Genomic DNA, 20,121 nt, shown 5'->3' with positions numbered 1-20,121 from the left:
TCTCATTACGGATGGTTGTGAGCCACCATGTGGTTGCTGGGATTTGAACTCTGGACCTTCGGAAGAGCAGTCGGGTGCTCTTACCCACTGAGCCATCTCGCCAGCCCGTAGCCTCCTCTTAAAGTGAAGCGGTCTTGTGAGCAGACCCTCCCACCATCACTTCTAAAACCTTTGGAGCGAGCAAGCAGGACTTTCCCCTCAGAGTGTATTACTCAACACCTTAATCTCTCTCTCCCTCCCATGACAATAGTTGTAAGCACACGCACACGCACACACACACACACACACACATAGCTGTACGTTATCTTTAGCCATGGGTTGGTAGAAGTGAAAAAATAAACAGGATGTTGTATTTGGACCATTCTGTGAATCTGGTTATCAACCTTTCCAAATCGAAATCAATCTGTTCTTCCAACATAAGACAGAATATTTTGGGTCTGGAGAGATGGCTCAGTGGTTTAGAGCACTGGCTGCTCTTGCAGAGGGCCTGGGTTTAGTTCCCAGCACCCACAGGGTAGCTCACAACTATCTGTATATAACTTCAGTTCCAGGGGCTCTGATGCCCTCTTCTGGACCCCATGGGCTCTGCACACATGTGGTGTACATACTCACATGCAAGTAAACACTCATACACAACCTTTTTAAAGTAAGGAAAATTTAGCCAGGCACAGTGGTTACACAGGTACATTCCTTTAACCCCAGAACAAAGGCAGGGGGCAGGGGGCAGGGGGTAGGGGGCAACAGATCTCTGAATTCAAGACCAGCATGGTCTACACAGTGAGTTCCTAAACAGCCAGGACTACGCAGAGAAACTATGTATCAACAAAACAAAAACATACACACACACAAACAAACAAAATAAAAATCTACCCCCCAAAAAGAAAGAAAAGATATATATATAAATAGATGGACATATAATTTAGTGAAAATTTAAAAACAATGATAAGTCAAGATAATCTTGTATGGGATACTACGGTCTGTGCAAACTTGTAAAGGAGATAGACTTACACCTGATCCCTGAACATCTCTGGGCGGAACCTACTGTACTCATATGCTTTATTTAGGGATAACCTGTGCTAGATAGGTTTTTTTTTTAACTGTATGCATTCACTATTATTATTGTTTTTGTTAACTTGACCCAGCAATGGTCATTTGGGATGATGCAACTTCAACTGAGAAACTGCCTCCATTAGATTGGCCCGTGGCTGGTTTGTGAGGCATTTTCTTGACTGGTGATTGGTGTAGGAGGCTCCAGCCCACTGTGGGTGGAGTACCCCCTGGGCTGGTGGTCCTGGGTTTTATAAGAGACCAGGTTGAACAAGCCACAGGGAGAAACCAGTGAGCAGTGTTTCCTCATGGTCTCCGCAAACGTTTCTGCCTCTGAGCTCCTGCCTTGGCTTGCCTCAGTAATGAACTACGGTCTAGAACTGTAAGCCAAACAAGCTTTTCCTCCTTAAGTCGCTTTGATCATGGTCATTATCATAGCAACAAAGAGGCAAGCATTCCACAAATTGCCTATAAAAATTAAGAGAAAATTTCTCTGCTTGTTAAAAAAAAAAAATGACCACGAAGCCTGTCTCACCCGTAGGCACTTTCGTTAGCACAGGTGCTGACAGTACCTCAGAGGGAATGACAGACAGACAGACAGGTCAGCGGGGGTGGGGTTGGGGGTGCGGGAGATATGTGCCTCTTCCATCTCTCTCCCTGCCCTGCAGAAGCCAGGCTTTCGGGGAGGAAGGGCGGGGTCTGCAGAGCCCTGGCCCTCAAAGCCCAGGAAGGGAGGAAGGTCTTGCTGTCTTGGCTTCTGGACTCCTCCCTTTATGGGAACTGAAGCCAAATGGCCACATGAATTCCAGCTCTGTGCTGCTGCTGAAAGCGGGCAGGCCCGGCACAAAGATGGCCTTGTTGCCTTTAAATAATGATGCCCTTCTACCATGGATGGGCAGAGACGGGGCAGCAGGTGGGGATGGAGTATATGGAATCCCAGGCTCATTTCAAAGGGTGTTTTCTTTTGGGGGGTGCATATAACAGTACTAAATGTACTCTGCAAATGTTCTAATATTTGCTTTGGCTTTCTGTGTGTGAGTAGGCTATCAGACACTGCCCGTTAACGCTCCGGCGAAGAGGGTGGCTTTTCTGAACCCTTTCGTTATCCTTGCTGAATACAAAGAGGGAAACTTCACACATAGATATTTGAATACTTACTTCATAAGGTCACGCCATATTTTATAGTCATAAGACAGATTTGTCATGGCACTGAATGGACAATTTAAAATCACCCCAGCGATGGCTAAGGGAGTCAGGGTACCATTGTGTAAATTCTGAAAATACTGACATTGTAACTCTGCACTCATGTTTAAGTGGTAACAGCCTTAAACACTTAATTTGATTTTTTTTTCCTAGAAGATTAGCAACCATTTTGTTGTTGTTTTAACACCTTGGTTTTTAAGGCACGTACCACTCTACTAGAGAATCATTTCAGAAATGCTGAATAACACTAATAATGTATAAATCCAACATTGCTTATTTTTTTTATCCTTAATTTCTTATTCATTTTCACTTAGGCTTTTTTTTTTTGGTTTTTCGAGACAGGGTTTCTCTTTATAGCCCTGGCTGTCCTGGAACTCACTTTGTAGACCAGGCTGGCCTCGAACTCAGAAATCCGCCTGCCTCTGCCTCCCGAGTGCTGGGATTAAAGGCGTGCGCCACCACGCCGGCTCACTTAGGCATTTTTAAAGACTTAGTAATTTTCTTATTTTATGTGTTTGCCTCCATGTATGTATGTACACCATGTGCATACAGTGCCCACAGGGGCCAGAAGAGGGTGTGAGAACTACTGGACTTGGAGTACCAGACAGCTATGAACCACCATGTGGGTGCTGGGAACTGAACCCAGGTCCTCTGTAAGACCCAGTGCTCTAACCACTGAACAACCTATCCAGCCCCACTTAGCCACTTTAAACAGGTGTTCACTGCATTGTGACACTACAGTGACTGCTGAAACACCAGGGGCTATGGTTCCTTTTTGAGACAGTTATAAGTGTTCACGATGCTGTCTCAACTCTAGTACATGGATGTATTTTACCATGAGTTTTCTGCTAACAGGAGGTATTCTTTTTTTTTTTTTTTTAAACATATTAACAACCAAAACAGGCAGCACCTATGAGAAAACCAAAGAAGCTACTCAGGATGTTTGCGTACACTGTGTGGGAATTACAGCAACACCACAGGCAATGAATGCAAGCAATACTCTGAACACACGCTTGCAAGTGACTGTCCTCAGAGCCCAGCATGAGATGCCCGAGCCTTCACCCGGCTTGTTTCCATAACTCCCCAAGGGCACTGAGAAGCTCAGAAGGTCTTGGCTTCACGTTTCAGCTTGACGGGCCTGGCACTGCACCGTCTCTCTGAAGCACTGAGTCGTAAAGTGAGACAGGGAATACTTAAATCTCACTGGGTTTTAAACCGAGGACAAAATGAGACACTGTAAAATTCAGGGCACATAACAACCCTTCTGGTCTCATTCTTCCGCTTCTAAATATTGAAATGAAAATTCAGACATAAAACACATCTGATTTCTGCGCAGCAAAAGAGGGTGGAGAACGGTTGTTAACTACCCTCAGACAAGGGGTTAAGTGTCCAGATTACATTAAGAGCTGTGAAAATTCAACACTCCAAACCCAAAACTTCTGATCAGTAAATAAGCCAACGAATTCGGTTGATAGTTCATGTGAGAAGAAAAAGCAAGTGGCTAATAAATATTTGTAAAAGTGCTCACCTCACAGCAAGAGTGGTTACTGCACTTGGTTCTGTGCCTGCCAACACTGTCATGCGGGGGGAGGGGATGAAGCCACACACCTCCCTGAAGGCTAATGACTGCCGGAGGAGGGGTCCTATTCCTGGGAAGTGTAGTTGCCCTTGCAGGAGTAAATGACACCCCAATCAAGTTCACACATGCAACTCGAAGTAAATGCAGTGGGGCATAGGCAGACAGACAGACAGACAGACAGACAGACCGAGTCAGACATAAACCCTGGAAGGGGACTTGGTGGGAACGGGCTGATAACAGAGACTACAATCAAAATGGATCACATATGTGCATGAAATTGTGAGAGAATTTTTAAAAAAAGTGTTCAACATCCTTGAACACTTGAGGAAACCACCTAGAGCCACCACCGCACTCCAGTGAGGACAGGCGCCATCAGGAAAACTAAGGAGGTGTGTGTGTGGGGGGGAAGAAGAACACCTAGACGTGGCACTGATGTGTGCCTGTGGAAACCAGATGGAGGCTTCTGCTGTGGAAGGGGGGCGATCTCAGAGGCAGAGGAGAAACAGTTTTCTTCAGTGGTCTAACCTTCGGTAAGGTGTCCCTGCTCCTGTAAATACCTCCCCTCCAACACTCCACACTTGTGTAAAAAAACCCTAATGAAAATTCTGACCTTCCTCTCCCTTCTTCTCCTCCTCCTCCATCTTCTCTTCTTCCTCCCTGTTTTCCTCCTTACTTTCTTCCTCGTCTTTCCTCTCCTTCCTCTTTGTCTTCCTCCTCTCCTCCTTTCTTCTCTCCAACCTCTTCTTCCTCTTCCCCCTTCCACCATCCTCTTCTTTTTCTCCCTATCTCTCTCAGACACACACATACACACACACACACACACACACACACACACACACTCTCAATCAAACTTAACACACTCACACACGCTCACATACCTACATGCATACACACACATACTCACGAATATGCTCACACACACACTTTTTAAAAAAAGGATTTATTTAATTATTATATGTAAGTACACTGTAGCTGTCTTCAGACACCCCAGAAGAGGGCATCAGATCTCATTATAGATGGTTGTGAGCCACCATGTGGTTGCTGGGATTTGAACTCAGGGCCTTCGGAAGAGCAGTCGGTCCTCTTAACCGCTGAGTCATCTTTCCAGTCCCACACACTTTCACATACACAACACACACATACACTCGCACACAGACACAAACCTAGACAGTGGTTAGTTGGGAAGAGACAGAGGATTAACAAGTGAGGGAGAGGGACAAGAGGGTGGCTAAATGTGATCAAGATGCACTATGTACATGTATGAGAAGGTTGTTATGAGGGTGATTATTTTATGACACTAATTAAGAAAACATTTTCAGGAACTGAAAATAGGCCCAGCTATACCTCTTTTGGGCATATACCTAATAAGCTCTCTGTCCCACCCCAGAGATACACGTTCATGTCTCGTCACAATAACAAAGACGTGGAAGCAGCTTAGATTCCATCAAAGGATGAATGAATAGATAATGAATACTTGTGGTACATATTGTGGTGGCTTGAATAAGCTTGGCTCATGGGAAATGACACTATTATCAGGTGTGGCCTTATTGGAGGAAGTGTGTCACTGGGTAGGTTGGGTAGGTCTGATGCTCAGGCTCCACTCAGTGAGGAAGAGACCCTTTTCCTAGTGGCCCCTCAGATCAAGATGCAGACCTCTCAGCTCCTCCAGCCCCATTTCTGCCTGCACGCTGCCATGCTTCCTGCCATGATGATAATGGACTGAATCTCTGAACCTGTAAACCACCCCCAATTAAATGTTGTCCTTTATAAGAGTTGCCTTGGTCATGGTGTCTGTTCACAGCAATGGAAATTCTAAGACACATTTAGACGATGGAATTTTATTCATCCATGAACGGGTAAATGGATAGAACTGGAAGATATTATGTTGACTGGGGCAATACAGACTTGGAAAGATCCAGACTGCATGCTCTCTCTCAGATGTGGACCCAGATTTACATTTTTACATTTTTTTAAAAGATTTATTTATTTATCATATATAAGTACACTGTAGTTGTCTTCAGACACACCAGAAGAGGGCATCAGATCCTATTACAGATGGTTGTGAGCTACTATGGGGTTGCTGGGAATTGAACTCAGGACTTCTCTGGAAGAGCAGTCAGTGCTCTCTCAACAGCTGAGCCATCTCTCCAGCCTAGATTTACCTTTTTATCTGTGTGCATTTATGTGCAAGTGAAGGCTGAGAAACTAGAAAGGGCTCCATTAGCCGGCAGTGGGTGTGGACTCTAAGGGGGGGAAGGCTTTGGTATGAGAGGGAACAGGGAACACTGTAGGGGGTTAGTGTAAGTGGTAATGGAAGCCAGGGAGGGAGCAAAGGGTCAATCAATCAAAAATATGCACGTATGAAACTGCTGTAAAAGAGCCTGTTGCTTTATATGCTCATTAATACCATTCAGACGACTCTGACGAGATCATTGGCTGAGTGACCAAAGCCAATAATAGAATTTTATCTACCAGAGCCAGACAAATGCATTTTAAGGGCAACGGCAGTGGGGATAGCCTTAACCACTCCCTCTCCCAGTGCTGACTCTCAGGGCCTCTTCGGGAATTCATGGGGGCTTAGCTTAAGTACCATGCTTCTGTCTGCAGCACAAAGGCACACTTTCAAACACTGGCCAGCTTCCCGAGGCTTGTTACAGAGGAGGCTGATCGAGGTGTGCTTGTCCGTCATTAGACTCTGAGTGAGGGAGGTGGTGAACGACTAATCCCCAAGTTTGCTTTGGGCTATGACTCACTCTTAAGCCAACAAGAAATGACCCTGAGGAACATAGCTGGAGCCGTCCTAGATTCAGAATCTGTCCCTGGATGAAGCCTGCTATTACAGTGCCCATCTTACCCACAAGTCCCAGTTACCTCCATGACAGCAAGTGAAAAATGAACACTGACATTGGTTAGTCACGCACTCAGTCTCGGTGGGTCTGTGAGAATGCGCAGGCCTCACCTGACTCTGCTCTCCTCTGTTCACCCACCCCAACATCTTTGTCCTTTCTTCAAGTATTCTCAGTCTCTCACACATCAGAAACGCCTCCTCTCCCTGCCTCACTTTCTGCTCTCTCCTTAGTCCTCAAAATCCCATGTCTAGTGTGGCCACACTCTGCGGCTTCTTATCTGACCTATCAGCAGGTGCAGAACTCAGAAGCTAAGTGGAAGCCTTGTCTATAGTCTTATCTGTTGAGGATCCTCCCTGAAGGGCTTTCCTCTCTAAGGTTCCATGCCAATGCCCTGACCCAGTTTGGTTCCAGCACGTTCTCTTTAGCTCCTGTGTTTGTCCTTATGCAATGGCCAAAGCACAGTGAGACAATTTACCTCGGACAATTGTTCTGACCTTTGGACTTTCATCTGATATTCCAGCCATAGCTCCTTTGGGGAACAATAAGACAGAGAAAGGAAGTGACCTCCACTCCCCAGCAGGGGCTGGTCCAAAACACTAAGTTTGGGGTGAGAGTGGGAGTGGTCCAGCCAGTGAAACAGGGAGAACACAATATCTGAATTATAAAGTAAATAACTCTAAAGCTCCCAAATCTGAAAATTTAAGGTGCATTTACACCTCAGATGAAAAACTGTACAAATCTGTATCACTAATCTATAAAATTATTTTTAAAAATTTTGCATCAAATCCCCTTTAGGCTACATGTAGAAAGTGCTTAAGCCACAACACCAGTCTCACACTTAGACCTAGGTGCATCCTTCTATATATTTGTAAAAACCAGAATTCTAAACCCATTCTGGCTTTAAGTATTTTATGTGAGGGCCACTTAGCCTGCATTTCAGTCCTGTTTGCCCACTATCAGACAGCACATAGGCTACAGTCTAAAAACTAAGGTCAGAGAATGCATATGTGCACAGCCGGAATGCACATGCGTATGTAAACATCCGGAAGGCTCGTGCAAGGATATTTAGTGCTGACTCGGCAGCTGTCTCTTCTGCGCATGTGTATAGTGTCCATCGTGAATCCACCCTCTGAAAAGAAAGCATCACCATCTTCCCCAGTAAAGGGGCATTTCTGAACATTAGCATGTATTTCTCCTTATCTGCATTTGGCCACTATGTGCCCAGGTCCAGCCTTGACACGTCAGCTGCTGTTTGATTGGAGAGCTAGCTCAGCTGCCACGAGCATGGGCTGCCTTCTAGAAGACCTGAGTTTGGCACACAATGCCCACATCCTGTGGCTCACAGCCACATGCAACTCCAGTTCCATGCCCTCTTCTGGAGTCCCTGGGCACACATAGGGGGTACTCATGTATATACTCGGGCATACACACACACACATAAAATGATTTTTAAAAATCTTTAACAACAAACAAGAAAAAGGATGTCTGTTAAATTTGATAATAGAAAAGAGGTGCTTGAAGGTAAAATAGCTACACTACATCTCATAGCACATTCTCTATGTTCTCTCACGAAAAACCACCCCATCATGGGTACCATGGTCCTGCTCTGGCACGCTGCTCTTTAAGTGTTGTCAGTCATGGAGAGTGACAAAAACTTAGGTGTGAAAGTGACCTTAACATGGATTTATCAGCCATGAAAAACGTATTCAACAGCTGTACACACCTGGAACCCCAGCACTGGGGAGAAAGAGGTGAGCGTTCAGGGGAAGAATCAGAGGTGAGCCAAGGCTTCATAGGAAGACCTGATCTCAAGAATCTAACTTCAATATTCTAACAAATAGCCCTGCAGACAAGAGTTCTGTCACATAAATTCCCTGGAGCTGTTGAGTCCAGTCTACCCCTTTGCCTTTTCTGTTGTGGTCATGTCCCTTACCTGTGCCCTGGACAGCTGCATCTTCCTAGGGTTCTTCCAGATTCTGGCACACTTTGCTCCGGTGGGTTTTTCCTTGAAAGGATTTGCTCTCTAGGACCTTATGATGCTGCCCCACTCCAGTCAGCTCCCGGCACTGTTACCTGAACCCTTTCATGCTTTCCTATAATATTCTTCTATATCTGTTGGTTCTCCCTTTCAGATCTGTTTGTTGAGTGACCCTATAAGTGGATGGTCCTCTCCTATTCCCCCACCTAAAACTAACCCATAGCCTTCCCCATTGTCTGCTGCATAAGCACAGCTTTCCTCTGCTTGATAATCCTAATCTATAGAACACAGTTGGAGCCCTCTGGGGCGGCTCCTGTGACCCACTGAAATGGAACATCCTCCCAACTTCCCACTGCCATGCCTGCCACGATACTCTTCTTGCCTTCAACACCTTTGTCCATGGGCTAGCCTTGGCTCATCTTGTCTATCTGGATGACGAGGTCACTACTCTTCGATGACTCTCCGTGATGCTCATGAGCTGCTCTCATCTCTAAACTTCTTTGTAACCCGATATGTACCTCTAGCTTTCCCATGGTGGAATTCTCAGCATGCCTTCTGGTGCTGAGAATTTCTTGAGGATAGGACCTCTATCGTATCTGTACCCTTACACAGTGCCCCAGGTAGGCTTCTCTTGCTGTCATAAAACACTGACTTAAACCGAGTTGTGGAGGAAAAGGTTTGGTTTATAGCTTACAGCCCATCAATACAGAATGCAAAGGCAGGTGCTCAAGGCACAAACGTGGCAGCACGGACTGATGGAGAGTCCATGGAGCAATGTTACTACTGGCTTGCAATCTTTCTCATTACAGCCCACCTGCCCAGGGGTGGTACCACCCAAAGTGGGCTGGGCTCTCCTGCATCAATTAAGACAAAGCCTCACAGATGTGCCAACATGCCAGTCTGATAGAAGAGACTCTTCATGAGGGTTTCTCTTCCCCAGTGTGTCAAGCTGACCCAGGATTAGCCACCACACACAGCTATTCCAGACACTCTTCGTTGAACTAAGTGGAAATGACCTGAAAAGTCGGTCTGCATTGGGTTTCCTTGTTTCTACTTCTTTCACTAATATTCATTATTCTTAAATAATATTAATACTAACTATCCTTTGTAATGAGTCTCCTTGCCGCTGCTTTATTTAATGTCAAATCTTCATCAGTTCCAGCACCCCCCCCCCCATATTTCTATTCTTCAAAGGACTCCCACGGCCCCTTCATGAGCACAGTCTCCCAGGGTTAACATGAGACTGTCACTTAGGCCACTTTGATACTGGGAGGTGTATGATGAAGTGGCATCCCACTGACAGTGGGGACTTCCACCAGTGCAGGCTGAGTTCTTTGTAAACACACACAGACTGCAGGAAACTTGAAGCATTCCCTTTAAAGGAATTCATAAAACTCTAAATCCAGGAACCTTCCTCAACCTTTTAGGTATCTTTTTTGTTTTGTTTTTGTTTTTGTTTTTTTTGGTTTTCTCGAGACAGGGTTTCTCTGTGTAGCCCTGGCTGTCCTGGAACTCACTTTGTAGACCAGGCTGGCCTCGAACTCAGAAATCCGCCTGCCTCTGCCTCCCGAGTGCTGGGATTAAAGGTGTGCACCACCACGCCCGGCTCCTTTTAGGAGCTGAAGGACCCTTGTGCACAGATGTGAAGAAACTGACCAGAAAAGGTTCAGTTGATGATTGTCTGCTACAAAGAGTCCAGTGTTGCTTTGGGATACAGCTAGATCAGACAGCAACACTGTGTCTTACCGTTTGCTCCCACCAAAGCATCTTTACAGACAGTGATGGTACAGAATGGGCCGTCTCAAGCTTTCAGTGAATGTGTGTAGGGAGCAGAAAGCTATAAGGGCCAGCTTATGCTTAGACAATATGGTGCTGCTATGGATATCTTCTACGAGTTAGCTAAAACATGGCTGACACTAAACATGGTGTGTGTGTGTGTGTGTGTGTGTGTGTGTGTGTGTGTTGGGTTTGGGTTAGCACAAAATGGCAGACACCAGATGTCTGGGGACCCAAATGAACAGTGATGTATCTATTATACAACTACTTTTAGCAAGGGCCACTTTTGTATGGGTTTTATATGAACATGGCCTTGAGGGCAGAGTAGCAGCCAGCCTGCTTGTGTGTGTGTGTGTGTTTCTGTAGCCTCATGTGCCCACTACCATGCAGCCCATGTGTGCCAGCATGTGTCTGGGTGCCTGCTGGTGACTGCCTGGTCAGCAGCCTTCTTCTGGAGTGAAAGAGATATGTCTCATGAGTCTACAACTGAAGAGGTAAAAATCTCTTTAACCTCCCAGCCTTTCGTTAGCCCTCCTCAGATCACGGACCTCACAACATGGGGTTGTGGTTTGGTTGCAGCTCTGGACTGCCAGGTGACGTTCACAACACAAGCCCACGGGTTACGCTAGGTGTCGCAAGGTTAAAAATAACCTAGTGAATTCAGTGCATAAGCTGACATTTAAGCCTAGGTCTGTCTAGCTCCAAACGGTAGTGTGTTTCTACAATGTTGAATGAAAAGCTAAATGCAAGAACAAAGTGTATTTAAGCTGGATGATGTGGGATAAGTACTCCTCACTGCTGTGTTACAAGCTCAATGATGTGGGATAAGAACTCCTCACAGTGCTAATTTAGACAAATTGAGAGAATAAAGAAGGAGATATATTTAGCTAGAGAAACTTGGTTTTCCAAGAAAGGGTAGCCGACAGTAGGATAAAGAGACCAAGAATATGAAATTTAATGAAACATCACGCAAAGTGAATGCTTAATGACAAAGGGAGCAGAAAGAGCCCACACCTGCCACTGACACCAAACACCACGGATACCTCCTCCAAGGTTCTCTCTCTGACCAACTGAGCAATGGTCACAACCACAACTGACAACATAGGGTTGAGGGGTGGGGGTCCACCCTCGCTCTATCACAATCGCCACAGCTGCCAGCCCCAGGGGAAGGCCAGGGCCACAGCAGTTCAGGAAGCAGGGCTGAGCACCACCTCGTGACTGTACGGGAGCACCACAGAACACAAGGAACAGCATCTCTGTGGTGGACGTGGTTGTAACACTCCGGATCCCTGAGACCTGAGGTGTCTCCCTGTGTTTAAACATGAACTACAGCTTCCTTCTGTAGGGTTCCCAGACCATAAAGCCCGAGAGTTCATTAGGCCGTAGGGCACTGAGCAGTACTGGGGCCTCAGACACAGGCATCCACTAAAAGGTTTTGAAGACACACTGTCCAGCTTCCTCAAATGTTCTGCTACACATCATCCCTAGAGTCCCCGAAGCCCCTCTGGAGTGACAGGACCAGGCTCTGTCCCATCCAGTGTCCCATGCTCAGTGCTCCTGGATGTCCTCTCCTAGGCTTGGCTGTCACTGGATGCTTGGCTGTCTTTACTTTTTTTTCTTCTATTTTTTTTTAATTTATTATTTTCTCCATTGGAGCTTAAGGTTCCATGTTTTCAGAATGATTATTTAGGCCATTTTTCTCCTTCAGATTTGTCAATTCAACACTTGTCAATTATATTCTGTCTCTCCTTCTCTCCCTCGCCTCTCTCTCTCCCCCTTCCTCCCAATATTTTTCCATTATTACAAATTAAAACTAAAACATTCTAGGCAAGCATTCTACCACTGACTGTATCAGTATCTCTCTTTCTGTTCTGATGGCATGGTTTTCCTCTGTAGCTCAGGCTTGCCCCCACCATGCAAGGGCTGGGGTTACAGGTGTGGGCCACGAAGCCTGGTGGCCTGGAAGTAAGTGGATGAAACTAAAACCAAGCCCTGGAGTAGAGACCCGGTCATCATAGACTATAACTAATTTAGAGGAAGTTGATTTTTCAGAAGGATTCTGTTGTGGGCTTGGTCTAATGCTACTTGTATTATGTTAATTTGACAGCCCTCCCCCCCCAATTACACAGGAATCTGTACTTCTGCACGTAAGATGCTGAGGGCCGGCAGCCAATGGCTGGGCAGGGAGAAGAGGTGAGGGGGGAGGACGCAAGGGGGGTGGACAGGACTTATAGGATTCCCTGGCAAGGGACCGAGGGAAGAGGAAGGATAGCTGCCAAGCCAGGAAAGGAGTGGCTGCCAAACCTGAGAAGTGCAGGTCAGAGAGACAGCCAACATGGAAGGGCAGCTTCCATCACGGCCCAGGAGGACGGCAGGCAAGATGGAATAGAGGTTTTAGTAAGTGGTGAATTGGGATTATCGGAAAGTCAGCTACATGGAGGTTGGGAAGTGGCCCAGCCATTGAGCTGTTTAATGGATATTAAAATATAAGGCTGCGAGGGTGCAAGGGTGCGTGCATGCGTGTGTGCATATGTGTGTGTCTTTCATTTGGGAACCCAGAATATTGGGGCAAGTAATGAGAAACACATTCTGCAGCCACCGCCAGGGTGATTTTGAGTAGACATTAATCGGCTACTACAACACCTGTAATTTTGTAATCACCTTTTCTTGGTCTCTAATTTTGGCATACAAAGATCAAGGAAAAAATAAAACAAAATCCCGACGGTCTACTTATATTCTTCTTTGGCTTTCCAGTTCTCTCTAGCTCAAACCATAGGGCATCCCCTGAATGTCTCTAATACCCAGCTACAGATGCCGAGGGGGCAATGTTTTTTGAAAGATTTATTTTGCTTTTATTTTATGTGTATGTTTTGCTTGATGCATGTGTGTGCACCATGTGCATACTGTGACTGACAAGGCCAGAAAACATGGTTGGCTCCCCTGGAACTGGTAAGTGCTGGAAACCAGGCATGGGTCCCCTCTTAACCTCTGAACTATCTCTCCTGCCCCAAGGGCGTAACATTAAAACCACACACCTATGGCTTTGAGGGAGCCTCATAGTGGCCATTCCTGCCTCCCTGTCTGTATCTGACATTCCACGTAGCTCCTCCTCACCACCCTAAGCCATGCCAAACACCAGGGCCTTGCTCACACGAGGCAAGCCCTCTGCCACTGTATTACAACCCCAGCTCCTGTTCTGTCTATTTTGATATAAATAGAAAAACACACAACATGCACAGCAACAGCCTCATACCTGATCGAACTGGGGGTCTTCTCCACGCTGCAGAGACTTTGTCAATGGCTTTTCCTACAGGAAAAAAAAATATGAAAGTAATTATGTAGGCTTGAAACACTGTAAGAGAAACATCATTACTATTATAATTTTCTCATTCATTTTTTTCCTACACACAATGAGGGGGTGCTGGTTTTTAACAAAGTTAAAAAGTATTCCTTTGCTGGTCTGACCTTAACCTTTCTTTGAGATCTCCCCTGGGAGACTTAGGAATTAAAGGCCCCCTCTCTTTTGAGGACTATTCTGTGTTCTTATTGGCTAGTGAGCCTTTCTGCAGTTCTTTGTAAACCCAGCTAAAATGCAAACACTAACATCAATCATTTGAAATGAGGTGGCTGTCAGGTCCCACAGACATCCTTGGAGCAACTGTGGGTGAGTATTACTGATTGCAATTTTCTCTCTTCATCCAGGAGTGAGGGCTCACTTTGTGCCCAACCTACAGGCTGGGTGGAGGGCTGGGCACCACGTGGTTCTTGTCACTTGGGGAGAAATTCGGTCAGTGGTCCCCTCTGCGTTATCACTGCCCACAGCTCTGCCATCACTCCCCAGGGAGATCTCTGGAGCCAGCCTCCAACACCAGCTCTGTGTCCCAGCTTCCAAGCCTGCACAACCCCATTATTCTTCCTTTTCACAGCACATCCCATGGTGCAAAGCCACTTTACACTGAGGTGTGTGCATGAATGAATGAAGCTCCTACTTGTCAGAGGTTCCAGACGGGCAGCAACCTCTATCTGTTTCAATAATGAAGTTTCTGGAGTAGAGCAGGACTTGGTGCAGTGTTAGACATGAGACCCTCCACTCTGTGTGTGCAATGTGTGAGCTAAAAATTAAAATGTATGTATTAATATTAATATATGTAGTAGTTTGAATATGCTTGGCCTAGGGGGTGGCAGTATTTGGAGGTGTGGCCTTGTTGGAAGAAGTGTGTTACTGTAGGTTTGGGCTTTAAGATGAGATCTCTTCCTAGCTGCCTGGAAGTCAGTCTAGCTGTCTTCAGAATAATTGATGGAACTCTCAGCTCCTCCAGCACTATGTCTGCCTGGATGCTGCTGTGCTCCTGCCTTGATGATAATGGACTGAACCTCTGAACCTGTAAGCCAGCCCCAATTAAATGTTGTCCTATACGAGTTGCCTTGGTCATGGTGTCTGTTCACAGCAGTATAACCCTAAGACCATATATATACATGTGTATGTATATGTGTGTGTGTATACTTACATACACACATATATATTTACATACATGTATATATGGTCTTAGTATATGTATATACATGTATATATACATGTATATACATGCCTTTGCCAGGTGTGGCAGAGGCAGGCAGATCTCTGTGAGTTTCCAACCAGTCTGGTTTATATTCAAATTCCAGACTGGCCAGGGCTACACACTGAGAGCCCATCTCAATAGGTCAACCCAAAGCAAATGATGTTACATGTCACAGGCCACACCTACAGTGGGATTCCCTTCTCACTCCTCCTCAAAAGAGGATTCAGCTGCTGTGTGTGTGTGTGTGTGTGTGTCCCTAGGCCAAAGTAAATTTTTACTACAAATGTCAGGGAACTCTCTCTCTCTCTCTCTCTCTCACACACACACACACACACAAAGGTGCTCCAAGCTGACACATTTGCATACACACAGGAGGGAGGCAACATTTTGCAAACAGCTCAAGCTGATAAAGTTATTGTCACATACAATAGTCAGGTCTATGAGCTAAGAATGTGGGCTTGAAGCCTCAGAAATTAACATACTGAGTTTCCTTCCTTATCTATATTTACTCAAATATGCTATCTTAATCATTTTCTTTGAAGACTTGGATTAAATATCACTTTCCAAATTATAGTCCCCATCCCCCCTTTTCCCTGTCTGTTGCTGTGATGGCTAACGTTGTGCTTAAGAGATCTTTAAAACAAAAGTATCTCTAACTTGTAAGCTGCTGCTTGTGTGAGGTAACATGCTTCATGATCACACGCCTGTAAACAAGCCTGGCTGCCCCAACTTCACAGGATGCACTTGAGCACATGTAGGTGGGAGGTATATAGGCAGGAAGTATGTCAGGATGTAAGCTTGTCTCTGATTGGATGAAGGTGGGAAGCACATAGCCTTGTGGCTTTTGCCTTTATAAGCCTCTGATTAATGTAATTTGGAGCCATACTCTGGAATCCTAGGTAGGCGGGATTAACATTACCTGTTCTTTCATACAAAGCATTTTGTTGGCACCTGCTTTGGTCAGCAGACCCTCCCTTTCATCACATGTCTGACTTCCCCACCCCTGACACACAGAATTCACTACTGAGGGTGGGGTGCTACAGGAGTGACTATGTCCCTGTGCACCTGGGAGATGGCTTTGGGAAGAGAAATCTACTTGACATTTCAACATTATAGATAGTATCTTTTACGTCAGTATGGATCTATCAGTATCCTGGGGTCCTGGAAGCAGAGGGCATGAAGATGTGTCAAGGGTCTAAGGCATGAGGGCGGATGTGTTTGGGGTTCTTGTAGAATGGAAGGGTGAGTGTTGAGGGGCTTGCGGAATGAGTGGTGGATATGTTTGTTGAGGGGTGGGCCTTGGGGAAATGGAAAGGGATGTGATGGGGGCCTGGGAGAAGTGGAAAGTTGAAACAGGTATGATTAAGATATGTTATACATATATAAATATTAAAGGAAAAAGAGAAATATTCTAAAAAGGAGCAAGAGCCCAAGGCCAAACTGGGTTATGTAGTAGAAGCCTGTCACCAAACAAAATAATAAAAAGTATATGGAAGATCGTGCATCTCCTGTGCCAAAACTACATCATTTACACAAGGGCCTTGGGTATCTGTGGAGTTGGTATTTGCAGGTTTAAAAGGCTCCTGGAGCAAATCTCTGTGAACCTAAGTTCAGAGAGTTGCATCTAAACAGTCGTGTGTGTTTAAAAATGACCATGTGGCCAGAGATGATACCCTGTTCTCATAATGTATGCTTGAATTCTTCATAATTAAACAAACAACTAAAATACAGCGATGACATGACCACTTCTTCTTTTGTTTAATTTAAATCATACACTGCTTCACTTTGGATGGTATCAGCCATTCTCTAAACCCACTTCAGCAGCTGGCCTTCTGATGGAGCTGTTGTAGACCTGCCCAACTCCTGGTTCCTTCCACTAACAGTAGGGTATTGAGGACACTCCCTGCCTGGCGTGCCCTTCCTTATGCACCTTATTAGCTATGTTATGGAATTTTCATCTCCCCCCACCCACCCATTACCCCAGCTTAAACAAAACACACCTATAAAAGCTCAGTGTCCGAAGCTATCTAATAGGGCAGAGTGAAGCCACAGATGTCCATCCTAATTTCAAATAATTTCAGTGTGTTCTGGCTACAACCGTCTTTTCACACCAAGTGCTCTGTAACGCCTAAGAAGGGTGAAGCCGGGCGGTGGTGGTGCACACCTTTAATCCCAGCACTTGGGAGGCAGAGGCAGTCGGATTTCTGAGTTCGAGGCCAGCCTGGTCTACAAAGTGAGTTCCAGGACAGCCAGGGCTATACAGAGAAACCCTGTCTCAAAAANGAGGAGGAGGAGGAGGAGAGGAGGAGGAGGAGGAGGAGAAGGAGGAGGAGAAGGAGACAAACAGGCCAGGTCAAGAGGCCAGATCACAGCTACAAGTCTCTAGAGGCCTATGGCTCAGAGGCAAGCTTATCCTAGGAACTCAAGAAGCACATTAAATACATCACTTCCCACTTTTAGCTTCTTAGTGGGTCCCCCAAATTCCAACTGGGGCCCACACAGGCTAGACTTCAGAAGCTAGAAGACTCAAGTTATAACAATGCCTGTGGAGTCATACCCATCGACATCTTTAAGCCAGCAGAGGCATGGGGCTCATAGGATAGATACTCAGACTGTTGAATGTATCATTCCCCCTGGCTCAGGACCATCCTAGTAGGCCTTGGGTATGACAGTAGTAGATGGAACAATGTGTGAGGACACAGGATGGGGACCCCCAGCCTTCTGGATAGCCTGGGAGCCTCTTATCCTCACTAAAATATGGTTACTATGGAGAGGGAAAGAAATCCAGCCACAGCATTGGGAAGATGCGTGGTGTAGAGCATTGAGTATCATCCTCTTAGTGGCCTGTGAGCGTGGCTGTCACAGTCTTTCAGAAATTTCTTAGGGCTAGAGAGATGGATCAGCGGTTAAGAACACTGACTGCTCTTCCAGAGGCCCTGAGTTCAATTCCCAGCAACCACATGGTGGCTCACAACCATCTGTAATGGAATCTGACGCCCTCTTCTGGTGTGTCTGAAGACAGCTACAGTGCACTCATAAATAAAATAAATAAATAATTTTTAAAGAGAATTTTCTTTAGAGACGTTAGTATTTAAATTATGTTAAGATGGACCCGTGTCCTCCTGGATAATGTCCAGGAGCTAAAACCAAATCCCACATGCTCTCTTGGGATCATACACACTCCTACAGATATTAAGATTTTTAACTTCAACTTCCTATGTTCTATATATGTTCTATATGTAACCAGAAAGTTCTACTATAAAAAAATAGTGTGGAGGTGTATTATAAAGTATAAATGTTTCTTAAGAAAAACAAAAAGCCCACATTACTAGAAAAACTTTAATATTTTTAATATAGATTTACTCATTTTTTACTTTATTAGTGTGAATGTTCGCCTGTGTGTATGTGTGTGCCATGGGGCTGTGTACCATGTGTGTGCAATACCGGTGGAAGCCTGAAGAGGATATTGAATTCCCTGGAACTGGAGTTACAGACAGCTTTGAGCACCATATGGATGCTGAGAACTGAACCCAGGTCCTCTGAACAGCAGAGTGCTTCCTAAATGTGAGCCGTCTCCAGCCCCAAGACATTAATCTTGATGGTTAATTTAGATGAAGCTTTTGGGGATGATTATTAAAACAACCGAAGTAACACTTCAACTAACCGCCAGACTTTGTAAGTCTCAAGACTTGAACGATTGCTTATAAGAACATGTTTTGTGGAAAATTCACATTATATAAACTTATATCACACATTATATGTGAGTTGGCAAAAATGTCAGAGTTCAGATCGGCTTCCCCCCATCTTCACTAGACAGAGGAGGATTGTGAGTGGTGTGATATCCCATCACCATGGCCACAGTATCTTTCAGAGTGGAGGTCTGGGGACCCAATTGTTTGTCAACCTCTGAAGCGTTTAGCCCAGATCATGGGGTTCCCGCAGCAGCAGGAAAGCTCTCTCAGCCTGAACTGAAGAAAGGCGGGCACAAGATAGTTTTCTCTTCCCATCTTACTAGTGGTAGCTCAGACTTGACTTTAAAAACATGCTCTGAATAACAATAACATTTCACCCCAAGCAACTCCTCCTGTGTGTGGGAGGTTGGGGGGGGGGCAGACACCTGACTCTAGGAACTGTCCTGATGAGGCATTGGTGTACAGACTGGCTACTACACAGATCAGCTGCATGCCTGTTTGTCCACGGGTGACAGTGTTGTTCTGGGACACCCTGAGCACGTCCTAGTAGTGACTACCCAGAACTAGTTAGAATCCTCAGATTTATAGGGACTGTGCTTGCAGAGGTGGACGCATCTGAGTTTCTGTAAGTAAAACATACACTGATTTTTACCCAAAGCATTGGGAAAAATAATTCAAGATCAAGACAATGATACTGGCTGTCCCAAAGAAGTCAAAGATACAGGCAGGCAGGTTTCTATCTGGTGGTGGTGGTGGTGGTAGTGGTGGTGGTGGGGTGTGTATGTGCATGTGCACGCACCATGAGACATGATGGGAGACTCAAAGCCCTTAGGTCTATTTGGGTACTCATTTTTTGAAAATGAAACCTCTTGAGGCGATCTGTTCTATTTGTGGCTGGCTCTGCTCATGTCAGCAGAGCCTATTTCTCTGTCAAATTTAACAGTTCCAAGACCAAATCCATTATCTGAACAGTGGGGGGGAGACTTCAATTAAATTTGGCTACAAAGTTAATCTTTGCTTTAATTGAAGAAGAAAATGGCTCCCAGACGCCTTTCTCCTTCTACAATATCCACCTCGAAACGTGAGCTACGACCTTCACTCATTTACTTCTGAATTATAATCTCTTTTGTTGGTGACTGCTACTTTTATTGCTCCAAAACTTACTGCTCTACCACCTCGCTTCGTTTAAGAACCAGGCTTTCAGTTCATCTGGCTGGATCTCTGTGTCTCCCTTCAGGTCCTTGCTCCACACAGCAGCTCTTCACAGCCTCTAGGGTCATCTCCCCAACTTGCCCCGTCCTGACCGGCCGACCAGCACCATACTTGCTCTCTTTCTGGTCACCTCTGCCGCTCTTCTGTTTCCCAGCGAATGGCCTGCACTTCTGTCTTCTCTTCTCTGCTCCCCTGCCTTCTATCTTTGGTTTGATCCAGTGTTTCT

The 20,121-nt window shown here is 45.5% G+C and overlaps 1 protein-coding gene across 1 annotated transcript in view; it reads right to left on the bottom strand.

Annotated features, from left to right (window-relative positions):
• Window positions 1–20,121, bottom strand: part of Fry (FRY microtubule binding protein) — a 233,684-nt gene that overhangs the window by 153,165 nt on the left and 60,398 nt on the right. The window contains exon 3 of the mRNA XM_029477821.1: window positions 13,686–13,739. Coding sequence (XP_029333681.1) covers window positions 13,686–13,739 — 54 coding nt within the window. The remainder of the gene's footprint in view (window positions 1–13,685; window positions 13,740–20,121) is intronic.

This window comes from Mus caroli, chromosome 5 (genome assembly GCF_900094665.2).
Source record: "Mus caroli chromosome 5, CAROLI_EIJ_v1.1, whole genome shotgun sequence".
In the NCBI taxonomy this organism is placed as follows: Eukaryota; Metazoa; Chordata; class Mammalia; order Rodentia; family Muridae; genus Mus; species Mus caroli.
This window is presented reverse-complemented; position numbering and strand designations above follow the sequence as displayed.